Source organism: Triticum aestivum, chromosome 4A, assembly GCF_018294505.1.
Source record: "Triticum aestivum cultivar Chinese Spring chromosome 4A, IWGSC CS RefSeq v2.1, whole genome shotgun sequence".
NCBI classification, from domain to species: Eukaryota; Viridiplantae; Streptophyta; class Magnoliopsida; order Poales; family Poaceae; genus Triticum; species Triticum aestivum.
Window position 1 is genome coordinate 564,744,861 of NC_057803.1, and position 12,891 is coordinate 564,757,751.

Below are 12,891 nucleotides of genomic sequence, written 5' to 3' on the forward strand. Positions count from 1 at the left end.
TTATAGTACAACTCCAGCAGTGCTGCTCGCGTCGAATTAAATGTAGGAGTACTACAGATTACAGTGAATTGACTTTCCAGGTGCAGTGGAAATGTTATTGACGGATCACCTACTCACTTGTTGTTTGGCACTCGTGCATTTATGTCCTCAGTAATTGACTGATCCCACCGGGGTTTAAGTCCTACATTTGACACTAGTGCTCGTATTTTTCTAAATCTATTTTACTTTTTCTGGCGATGCTTGTTTAGCAGGGGAAAAGATGTCCCCGTTGATTACGAAGACACTTGTGATGACTTCTTTAATCTTAAGATGTGATGCCGGCTCAATATCTCATAGATGCTCATAGAGATAGATGTACGCGCGTGCTACATATATGTGTGTATGTGCGTTTGTACGAGTGTCTGCGATTTTTCTTTGACGAAAAGGTCTTCATGCCTAGCTTTATTAATTCAAATAACAGTTACAACATCTGCTAAAAATCTAGCAATAAAACTAGAAGGTGTGTCCAACCACAGATTAGGAGGATCAACACGGTCCTTGGGCTAGCACATGCACTACCATGTTAGATTTTCTATTACAATGCTTGATTAAGACCTTTCCGAAAACTTCCACATATAAGGCTACGACAAATATCAAGTAAATGGCCAGCTATCATAGAATGACCAGAGTTCGTGTTTAGAGATTCCACCACGGTTAAACTGTCCATCTGCACCAGGAGCGAATTAATGCCAAGATTTGCCGCTAATTTCAGGTCCTCTGCTAGAGCCGCTGCTTCCGCTGCTTCAATATCTGCAGCATGCTCCAGTTTTGCGGTAGAAGCACCTACGACTACGAACGCCTCCAGTTTTGCGGTACGAGTGTCTGCGTTTGTGTTAAAAGAGGCTAAGGAATAAGAAGCTGAACAGGCCCCCAAGGCCCCAACGGTGATAACGAATGCACACGAAATAAGCTGATGTTCGCGTACATCTTTTTTTACTCCACGTCTCATATTTTCACACCGTGCACGAGGCCACGAGGAGATTTTTTTTTTTTGATCGGAACGGGAGGAGCTTTGCCTTTTCATTATAGTAGAGGGAAAGAATGTACAAGACTGCCGGAGCAGCAGCCGGAAAGGATTACATCAAGAAAGAAAAAAAGGAAAAAAAATGCTGAAGCCAAAGGCATCCAACCATGCCACTCTCAGGCTACTATTCCCCTGCCTCCTTAAGGAGGCCAAACGCATCTCTTGCAAGTAGCAGCACATCAAAAGTAGAGCAGGACGAGGCCTTGAAAACTCTGTTGTTCCTCTCAATCCAAAGGTGCCAAGCAATATACACTGCCGCTGTGCAATCATCGGTAGCATTGCCCCTCTTCTTGAGGCTTCTCACTTTACTCCACCAATCTAGGATGGATGTCGCACCCAAGGCTGCCTGAGCAGCCGCAGGGTAGGAGGCACCAACTTTGAGCCAAACCTTTTTCGCAAAAGGGCAATCAAGGATCAGGTGCATGGCAGATTCTAAGGTTTGGTCACAAAACGAGCAAGCATCATTGTGACCCCAATTACGTGCCCGAAGTCTGTCAGCCGTCCATAATCTGTTCTGGAGCAGAGTCCAGGTAAAATTTTTGATCTCCCCCTCCGCTTTGATACTCCAAACTCGCTGAAGGTGAGGCTGTGGGATGCGAGTTAGGAACTGAAAGTGATAGGCCGACTTTGCAGAGTATACTCCATTTGCCGTTAGGTTCCAGCGAATTGAGTCAGGCCAAGGCTGCAACGCGGTTCCTTGCAAAGTCGACCAAAAATTAATGAAGGAGTCCATTAGCATGGGAGTGTTTATATTCCTCAACCCTCTCATCCAAGCGCCATTGGACAAAGCTTCACAAACAGACAGCTTCTTAGATCTGGCCAGCTTGAACAGATCAGGAGCAATCTCCTTGGGGGCCTGTCCCTTCAACCATCTATGGTTCCAAAAACTTGTGCTTCGACCATCACCCACAGAGATGGTAGTACATACCGCAAAAAGATTCAGGTCAGCCTGCTCGCAAGGCACCGAAGTCCCCTTCCAGGGTCTATCCACATCATCCCATTCATACCGGCCAGCGAAGACGAAGAGCCCTTCTGAAGGCATGAATATCTTTGATGCCTAGGCCACCCACATTCTTGGGCGCGCAAATCCTTCTCCAATTAACGAGACATTTTCCACCATGTGCCTCCTCATCAGCATTCCAAAGGAAATTGTGCCTTAACTTGTCAAATTTCTTAGTGAACCAACCATTTGGAGCAAAAACAGTGAGGAAAAAGGTGATGGTTGTCGTGACGACAGAGTTGGTCAAGTCAAGGCGGTCGGTCCGGTTCAGAAGCTTCCCCTTCCAGCAGCTTAACCTTGCAGCCCCCTTTTCAAGGAAAGACTATAAATCAATCCTTCTCAACTTCTTGAAAGAGAGGGGGAGCCCAAGATATTTGCAAGGGAATGATCCAACAGCGCCACCGAACCCAGCAAGGCCATTCTGCACAGAATCTTGCTGGCAACGAATGGGATAGACAACACATTTTGCCGGGTTAATTTTGAGGCCCGAGATAGAGCTGAACACCTCCAGAATCTTGAGGATAGCATCAAGCTGGGAGCGATCCGGAGAGGCAAAGATGGCAGCATCGTCAGCATATAAGCTTGTTCTCATCCTAACGACATTTCGAGGAATGGGCTCTAGAATGCCACGACTGGTGGCGCACTCAAACATCCTCAGAAGGGGATCCATGGCCAGAATGAAGAGCATTGGAGATAGCGGATCTCCTTGTCGCAGTCCCTTTTCCACGCATGCTTGAGATAGTGGGAAAATGCTTATTGTCAGCTCTAGGGTCCAATGGCTTGAGTTGAATAGAGACACGTTTCTATATAACAAAACTGATGATGTGGCGATTTACATGGCATTTGATATATGCGTGTGACTTAGATCAGAGCGAGTGGGTGTGAACTGGCAGGAAAAAAAATATGTTTTCTGTTTTTTTCCTTTTGTGAGAGCCACGGTTTTGCTTCCGCGAGAAGCAGGGTTGTGCTTTCGTGAGAGTCACGACCGTGCCTTTCGGAAATGAAAAAAACACGCTTTCTATTTTTTTCCTTCCGCGAGAGACACGGGTGTGCCTCTTTCGGAAAGGGAGAAAACCCGTGCTCCCACGTCGGTTTTTTCGACTGTTTTTCTCGTCTGGTTTTTATCGAGAAAAAAAATCGTCAAAACCTATCAACATTGAATGTACTAGTTTTGAAAATCTCGATTGGAGGAATCCAACGATAAAAACGGTTTAAGATTTGGACGCACGATTTAAAAGATAAACCATTTTAAATAAATGAATCTATGAAAAAAAGAAAACTCTCAGGTTGCGACAAATGGCGCACATGCAGCACGCCACTTATCGCAACCTGAGAAGTGGAAATGATCTTTGTAACGAGTACTCATTAACTAGTGATTTCGCTTTTATCTACTTGATTGACAATACTCTTAAGGTGCTGCCCAGCGGGCTGATCTCCATAGGGAAACATGGTACCGGTGTGAAAATTTGCTATCTTTTGTCTATTAAGTGAACGTACAGGTTGGTGATCAGATTAAAACATTTTGGAGTGTTGATTTTGTTTTTGCCATGACTCCCATGAATGTAATTTGACGATGAAAATTTTCAAGTACTAAAAACATTTGTTAAAGTTTGCCAAAAATATCAGATTATTTTCAGTTTTTTTTTTGGATTTTAGTGTTCATTCCGAGCTCATTTGAGCTGGGGAGGACTTTCGCTCTGGCTATGAAAAACTGTCTCTCTCTGTTTCTTTGTTTCTTTTCCCATTCTCTGTTTCATTTTTCTCTCCCCATTATCTCTTCGTCCCTCTCTCTCAATTTCCTTTGAGTTTCCTCACTACGTCCTTACACCCAACGTCGCCACCGCGCCAGATCCAGACGCACGTCGCCGCCTCTTGAGCACGCCATCTGCCACACGCCCACGCCACTCAGCGCCAACGTGCAACTCTCCGCCGCCGCGCCCTACCCCTAGCATGGCGCCCCTGCCGACCAGCCGCGCCCCCGACGAGCGAGAGGGGAAAAACATATCCATGACGAACAAACAAAACCGTCGCCCCACTTTGAGATATGGATCAGGAGGTGGTGCAACGTGGCATCTACCGCGTCGATGGCGGTGGATCTCGGCGACATGGTGCAGCAGAGTCTCAGTGTCGGATACGTCTTGATGGATGTGCATAGGGAGGTGGCGTTGTCTGGCGTCGTGGTGGCGTCCACGGCAAGCCTGACATGGATGATGCGTCAGTATCTGCTCTGAAGATGAAACGGTGAAAGACGGCGGCGGCGGACTCTGATAGTGTGTCGGGCCGGTGTGTGCAACAGACCCGGCAAGCGGCTTGGTGGGGCCCTCCGGCTTTAGATGCTAGGATTTGGTGCGAGATCTGTTGAGTATTCGGCTCGGACTACCGGGACCCGTCAACAAGTGGATAGAAGTAGCAATAGATGTTGTCAAATGGTGGCTTCAGATTTACTGATGTGTTACTTTGTAAGGTTTTGTGAATAATTAATAAAATGTCTGCATGCATCGCCTAGATGTAAAGGTTGAGGTTATCCTCCTTTAAAAAAAACCTTTAAGATTGTTGTGGCCAACCGACTTCGAAAACCATGCCGCTAAAGCCCGAGCAGCCGGGCCCGCCAGTAAGCCACACGATCACGGGGTCCGTGCCGGGGCTCCTCTCCGACTGGACGAAGTAGTAGAAGAGCTCCATCCCAGGCTCCTCCTCCACGCCCACGTATCTGCAACGCACGACATGCAATTCCGGCCGGCCATGAGAAACTCTTGCACCCAGTTCAAGATCGTCGAACCAACAACGACACACTAGAGCGTGGTGGGTGCACCATGCACATGCCAATAGAGCATGCTTCCCCGGTTTCGAGGTAGAAGGTCCTGGCAGGTGGGTGACCACCGCCGACGCCGATGCGGAGAGCAAGAGCAGCAGCAGAAGGAGGCTAAATTTCATGTTTTGACCCTTTTCTAAAACTTATTTAAGATTTGACCCTAGTTTGAATTTTTTTTGAGATCTGATCCTTTTGCTACCGTCAGGAACCATGGCGGTAGGGTATAACAGCCTACCGCCAAGGTCCCTGGCGATATGGTTGCATGCCCTACCGCCAAAAAACTCCTAAGTATTGAACACAGTGCGTGCTCGTGCCTACCGCCAAGCACCTTAGTGATGTTTCCTACCGCCAAAGTCTCTGGCGGTAGGCTGTTAGACCCTATCATCATGGACTCTGACGATAGCAAAAGAGTCAGATCTTGAAAAAATTTAAAACTAGGATCAAATCTCGAATAGGTTTCAGAAAAAGGTCAAAACACGAAAATTTGATGCAGAAAGAGGCCGGGAACGAGGTGGAGAACCGGCAAGTGGTGGCGTCGCCCGGCGGCAGGCGTCCGGAGAAGCTTGACAGGCATATTGTTCTTTCTTTTTTGCTTGCTTGCTTTTCCGGGTGCTAGCTTGAAGGAGTAGTTGCAGGCACGGGCCCGTTCAGTAGCACAACTCCAGCAGTGCTGCTCGCGTCGATTTAAATGAACTAGTATCAGATCACAGTGATTTGACCAGGGTGTGACTGACGGATCACCTACTCATTTATTGTTGTCATGTCATAAGAAAAACCTAAATTCTAAAAAATGCATACGCACTAATTAGAGGAAACGGTCTTATACACGCATGTATGTAGTTTTGTGGTCTAAATTTTGTCTTTATTCGTGACGTGGCATGTACTACTAGGTTGGTCACATGGGCAAGACACCGCATTATTCCATGGATGCGCATGTCCATATATTCGGGTTTTCAAATTTTTAAAAAGTCATATCTTTTAAACCGTGCTTCAGAATTTAGATCTATTTTCACTATTGGAATCCTCGCGACGAGATCTTTGAAACTAGATCACGCATGGGTATGTTTTGACGAATTTTTTTATGCCAACTTTGATACTACATTATGCAACTCTATTACTGTATTGTGCAACTTTATTACTACATCGTGCAACTTTTTTCCAAAACTAATGTTTGGAGCTGCACCTTCGTATAAGGTTGCAACCTAGCAACCACGACTACTTTGATGTGCAACTAGTCTATTGCCTCGATGAAAGTCGATGTGCAACCTTCTCTTGTAATGTAGTCTAGTTGCACACAAATTGATATTTAGTTGGCTTGTAATGTAGTCTAGTTGCACACACATTGATATTTAGTTAGCTTGTAATATAGTCTAGTTGCAGACATATTGATGTTTGGTTGGCTTGTAATGTAGTCTAGTTGCACATATATTGATATTTAGTTGGCATGACTTTTTTGGCACACACATATGCTCAGTTGGCGCGGCAATCTAGTCTAGTTACACACACATTGATATTTAGTTGGCAGGAGGACTAGTTCGTCAAAACATCCCCATGCGGGATCTAGTTTCGAAGAGCACGTCGCGAGAATTTCAGCGGTGAAAACGGATCTTAATTCCGACATGCGGATTAAAAGTTATGTTTTTTTTAGTTTTTGAAACCATGAATTAAATACACCAAAGAATAAAACGCATGCACCAAAATGATGGCTGTGCAGATATTTAAGGACCAAGTGAAAAGTTTTCTTAATTAGGATGATTAATTAGAAAAGGGACACAAAATTTCCAGTTTAGGGCGGCCGCTCGCGTAGGCTAAGCGAGCAGCCGGCCGCTTGCTAGACTTGGCCAAGAAAAAATGACGGTGTGGATCATTTTGTCACCAAAAAAGCATGCGTGATCGGCTCACATTTTCACACCGCGCACGAGGGTGACGTCCACGCTATATCGCTCCCAAACTGCTACTCATCCATGTTCCACGCATGCTTAAGATAGTGCAAAAATGAGTTCAATAGAGATGCGTCTCCGTCAGCGTGCAAGGCGTGCATGTATAATAAGTATAACAAAACCGATGATATAGCGGTATGCATGTCATTTTTTTGAGTCGACTTGCATGGAATTTGATATATGCGTACGACGAGTAGATCAGAGGTAATCCAACCGACGTAACAAAGATTAAGAAAAACGGAGACATGATAGAGTATCGTTGCGCTTTGCATGATCCTCTAGTGCGTCCTTGTTGGTTAGACCACTTGACTCCGGCATTGAGAAAGTCGCGCCATTTTAACGACGCTGGCAGTGCTGCTCACCCGTTTTTGAGGTAGAAGGGCAGAGGGCCACCGTTGAAGGCCACGCCGAGCGCGAGAGTGGCAGAAGCAGCAGAAGGCTGGGAACAAGATGCAGCAGCAGCAACGGCAAGGGGTGGTGTTGACCAGCGGTACGTGCCGGGCAAGCTCCAAGGACATTTTCTTAGTTTCTTCCTCGTCTGCCCAGGCAGAGGCAGACACAATGCTTTTGCTTCTCGCTTTGAATTGGATCCGATCTGTTAATTAGTGGTTGGACGTCCTAGTTGAAGAGCTTTGAATGATTTCAGCTTCTTTTAAATCACACAGTAATACTATTATTGAGTACACTGTATTTAAGTTTAACAATGCTAGGTGAAATCAATCGTGGGTGTCAACGAATCTGCTTACAGAAAATAAAGAAAAAAAATCGGGTGCCATTATTTGCCAACGGCAGAACCTCCATAACATTACCACAAACCCTATGAAATGTGACCAAATGATAAAAAGTCAGACTTTAAGAAGAAAATTATCGCACATGTGCAGATGTTGATGAGTTCAGCCAACACGAGAATTTCCTTCCCGAAAGCAGGCTTCAAGCCAACACCTTCAACAAGGATAACACACGCACATCGACATTATTGGATCTAATCAGAGAGATGAGACGAGAGCATGGGTTTACACACTAAATACGTGCATACCACTTCCTGCAACCTCTCGAAATGATTTCACACGCCGATATCACCCGTTTGGCTTGCCATAAAGGCATGGTTGAGTAGAAGTAAGTGATCTTAAGGGAATTGTATCTATTCCCCACACAAGAACATTCTTGCAGTGAAGAGAAAAAGAATAGCGTTTGATGTACTACCTCCGGCTCAAAATGTAAGACGTTTTTGTGGACAAGTACTATTGAGTGCATCATTAGAGGTGGAGAGATGCAAATTAAATATACAAGAATTTGTGTTAAGAGAGAAAAAATGTGGGGTAAAAGCATCAGAGTGGCTCATTGTCAAGCCACCTTCGAGCCATGGCAAAGCTTTCTTCAGGTTGGTACTCTGGAGCGGTATGACCACCACCCTGCACAAACAAGCGATTATGAGCTCTATTACAGCTACCACAGAACAGTTCCGTGGACAAAAACAAATGATCTAAAGAGGAATACAAGATCACCTTTACTGTTGCAAATGTCAAATTGTTCGCATATGCGACGGTAAATCTGCAAAATAGAAACGGTATGTTGCTCATAAGAAAAGATAATGCACATGTCATGAAGCTCTTGTTTGTGCATGCTGAAGTGCAAAAAAAAGGGAGTCCGATGAATTAACCCTGCAGCTTGGCCGTCGAGATGCCATGCCCTCCAGTCATCGATGATGGAGAAATTCAAGGATCTTATCCATGCCTGCGTGCTGAGCTGAGGCACCAGGAGATCATGGTCTCCGCTGAGCCCACGCAGACACAAGGTGTTGGTTACAAGGTCTGGAAAAAACAATCACCATACCAGCTACTATGAATAAGAAAAGTCGCTTCAATGCTCGCACCTGTACACGAGTGCACGGTAACCTCTCGTGGTGAGATTAAGATGGTACAGTATGCTGCTTGGCATGTCATGTGTGTAGGGGAATTCTTTATTGCATCTCACCCACTCGCCAACTGTTCCCTATTGCCGAATTCGTTTTCGTAAATATTGTTCTCAGTGATTCAGACGATACTACTTCTAGACTTCCAATGTTGTAACTCTAGATCTAGGCGAATACTCTGAAAGAAATTTGTGGCAAAACATAACGTGGCTTACCCATTTGATACCGAGAGCATCTCTAGTCATCTTGTTGTTCATCCAGAAGTATGCCAGGTAGTAACCGTATGTCTGCAGTTTTGAAAGGCATTCCAGATGAGTTTTTTGAATGAGAATAGTGTCACAACCATCTTATAATCAAACTGACACTCCAAGGATAACGAAAGACTGACAAAACAATCGACGGTAGGTCGGCCGGGCGCGTCATTTGGCTCGATTGATTCTTCTAGCAGAAATTTTCTTCTTGTAGCATCGTCTATGGGCTTTGGCGTGGTGAAGTCACATTTTTTGTACAAGACGTGTCCATCTGCGATTTCAGAGATGAGCTGCAGCAAAAAAGGGATGCACATTAGCCCATGTCGAGAATAGCGTTAAGTTCAGAAAAAAAATGTCAGCACATAAATCTTACACTGTCTACAGTTTCTAGCACCTCAGCACACAGTTGATTCTGTGGGATCACATAATTCCCCTTGCAGTTTTTCATTGCAGCCTTCCGGGAAGAAAAGGAAAACATGGTACAAATTCTTTAGATCGACACACAACAAAAAAGAAAATTATGGCGGCACTTTTGTCGAGGCGAATGAATTTGGAATTACCTCATATATTTGGTCAGATACTATCCCAAAGCCATGAGCCCCTTCAACTCGGAAATTTGTATCAAACTTTGGGTCTGCTACAGGATTACCGATCAGGTAGCCCTAGAAATAATTAAGTGCATTAACACAAGAAAGAAGGAGACATGTCATGACGATCCTACACTCCTTCCCCTCATTTCGCCATTGCAAGAATAACAAAAGTTTGAAGGCTAGAAAATAGCTTGCCTTGAGATTAATGAGAGGCTGGTCCCTTTTTTCAGTTCCTGGAGCATCGTAGAAGCAAATTGAAAGAGTGCTTGGTGACTCGAAATATGTGTGAAAATGCATTTGCTTTTCTAGTTTCCTTGGCACAACTAACTGTACCTACTACTTTACCAACCTTATAAAGAGGTCGTAGAATGCATCAAGTGGTGTTATTAGGTTTAGTTTGTCTAATTCACATCTAGATGTTTTTTAAAGATGTCATATCTAAGCTCCCACAAATAGATAATGCCGCAACAAAAAATAAAAAATAGACCACAAACAGAGTGAACATCAGTTTAGATGTGACATAATTATGTCACATCTAGATGTGTCCTAGACAGGTTTTTGTGTCTGTCTAGGACACATCTAGATGTGACATAACTATGTCACATCTAACCTGATCTCCACTATGTTTGTGGTCTATTTCTTTTCCCCGGCTTTTTTTCATTATCCTTGTTGCTGCCTTATTTGTGAGAGGTTAGATGTGACATTGTTAGAAAATATCTAGATGTGAATTAGACAAACTGATTAGGTTTATGTAGTGTTTGGAAGAGAAAATTACCTTGTGAAATGTATTGTGCCATAAGTGGAATCACCTTTCCAGCGTACGACTCTCCTCCAAGATAGAAAGGATTTGAAAGGTACTGTGGGTGATCTGTGAACCACTGCACGCATAGACGACAACCAGGCATTGATCGGTGAGTAATAAACCCACAAAGCTCTTGTGCATACATAGTAGTGAATTATTGACAAGGCACTGGGCCAGCTCGATCGTCACCTTATTCAGAAATCTTTGAACTTGCAGAGAGGAGGAGTAATCTCCGACATCGCAGCCTTTGGGGTCACGAGCATATGAGAAGCCCGAGCAGGCCGGCGAATCCAGGAAAATGATGCTCGCCATCTGATGATTGCCATCTTCAGTAAACCAGAAAGCTCTCTCTTTCTTTTTCGAATGTAAACCACAAAGCTCTACTTATATTGGAAGGAAGAAGAAACACGCTGGGAAAAATCAGTTGAGCGCCATGGTTGATGAGCGTCGGTCGGTCTCACCTTGGTCCATGAGAGCGGGTTATGTACCAGCTGCGGCAAACCGCCGGTGTAGGGCGCCAGCACATACTTTACTGGACCTGCGGCGCAAGACGACGATGGATCATGGATGCATATCGAGCAGCTGCAGAGATATATACTTGCAGTGGAAAACAGGACCAGCCGGGAGCGGCTATTTGGGGGACTGACCAACTTCGAAGGCGAAGCCGGTGAAGCCCGAGCAGCGAGCCCCGCCGGTGAGCCACAGGATGACGGGGTCGGTGCCGGGGCTCCGCTCCGACTCGGCGAAGTAGTAGAAGAGCTCCGTCCCGGTCTCCTCCTCCACGCCCACGTATCTGCAAGGCACGGCATGCAACTCCTAGATCAAAACCATTTCAAGGTCGAACCACCAACAACGACGGACCAGAGCGCTGTAGGTGCACACCATGCATATGCCGATGATGCTTACCCGGTTTCGAGGTAGAAGGGGAGAGGGCCATCGAATCCTGGCAGGTGGGTGACCACCGTCGACGCCGACGCCGAGCACGAGAGCAGCACAAGCAGGAGGCCGGGAACGAGCTGCAGCAGGGGCTGGTGGTGTTGCCCGGCGGTAGGCGTCCGGAGAAGCTTGACGGACATATTGTTAATCTTGCTTGCTTGCTTTTTCGTGTGCTAGATTGTAGCAGTTGGGCACGGACTTCGTTCATATGTACTCCCTCCGTTTTGAATTACTTGTCTTAGATTTGTCTAGATACGGAGGTATCTACCACTAAAATAGTAGTACAACTCTAGAAGTGCTGCCTGCGTCGATTTAAATGTAGGAGTACTAGATTACAGTGATTTGACCTGATTCCAGGTGGAGTGGAAATGTGATTGACGGATCACCTACTCCAGTTATTTTTTGTCATGTCACAAGAAAAATTGACGGTGTGGATCATGTTGTCACCAAGAAAGCATGATTGGGTTCTCCATCGAGATCTAAGCTTTGAACATGGAACCAGATGTTTAGGTTCTCTGTGATGAAACGAGCGCATCATAGTTCAACTCCTACACTTGGCACTAGTGCTCGTGTTTTTCTGACTTTATTTCTGTCTTTTCGCTGATGTCCATTCAGTGTGAGAGGAGACATTCATCTTGACCATGGAGAGGTCTGTGTGACTTCTTCAATTTGAAGATGTGATGCGGCTCAATATCTCATAGATGCTCATAGATGTAGAGTTTATCGGTGTCAGCGTATGAGTGTCACGTCTATGTTTGTATTGCGTTAAAAAAACTACGAAATGGGCTGAACGTATAGATAATAAATGTACCCTCTACAAAGAAATGTAAGAGCTTTTAGATCACTAAGAGGGAGCATGAAATGAGCTGAAGTTTGCGCACATCCTTTTTACTGCTCCGGATCTCATATTTCCACACCGCGCAGGAGGAGACTCGAGGATGGCTGGCGTGCAAGCAACTATATCTCCCAATTGTTATTCATCCACTTGTTCCATGCATGCTTAAGATTGTGCAGAGATGCCTATTGTCAGCTCTAGGGTCCAATGACATATTGTCAGCTCTAGGGTCCAATGACATGAGTTGAATGGGGATATGTATCTGTCAGCGTGCAAGGCGCGCATGTATAACAAAACAAAACCGATGATGTAACGATTTGCATGGCATTTGATATATGCGTGTGACTAGATCAGAGATCAGAGGTGATCCAATCTGACGTAATTAAGGCAAAAATAAACAACGGAGACATGGTAAAGCACCATCACGCTTTGCATGATCCTTGTCCCAGCGAGATAAATCAACTATCACCAATTTAGTCCAGTTTCTGGATTATTACATTTTTGCTTCCTTGTATTTGGTTGATCGAATCCGCAGTTGCATGGCCGTGCCTTACCGTACGTATTGTCACGGTCACTCGCCTGATCAGGCTCGGCTAGTGAGATGTCATCGAATTCTCATGACAACAAACTCTGTTTTCTAACTACTTTTTCCATCACAAAATAATCTTATATTATGAGACAGAGGGGTACTAGCCGGTGATAGGTCTCTTCCATCATTGACTCAATGTCCTTCAGTGAATCTATGCGCGT

The 12,891-nt window shown here is 45.1% G+C and overlaps 1 protein-coding gene across 1 annotated transcript; it reads right to left on the reverse strand.

The window, feature by feature from the left end:
* Positions 1 to 7,985: 7,985 nt before the first annotated feature.
* LOC123086993 (serine carboxypeptidase-like 13) lies at positions 7,986 to 11,518 on the reverse strand. Its single transcript, XM_044508867.1, has 14 exons — positions 11,277 to 11,518; positions 11,018 to 11,163; positions 10,832 to 10,908; positions 10,560 to 10,682; positions 10,344 to 10,446; positions 9,764 to 9,801; positions 9,539 to 9,640; positions 9,352 to 9,432; positions 9,116 to 9,268; positions 8,943 to 9,014; positions 8,689 to 8,807; positions 8,476 to 8,589; positions 8,321 to 8,366; positions 7,986 to 8,227 (listed from the first exon to the last, which is right to left on the reverse strand). Exons 1-14 carry the CDS (start codon positions 11,444 to 11,446, stop codon positions 8,144 to 8,146), a joined length of 1,428 nt encoding a protein of 475 aa, XP_044364802.1. The 5' UTR covers positions 11,447 to 11,518; the 3' UTR covers positions 7,986 to 8,143.
* Between the last annotated feature and the right edge of the window lie 1,373 nt (positions 11,519 to 12,891).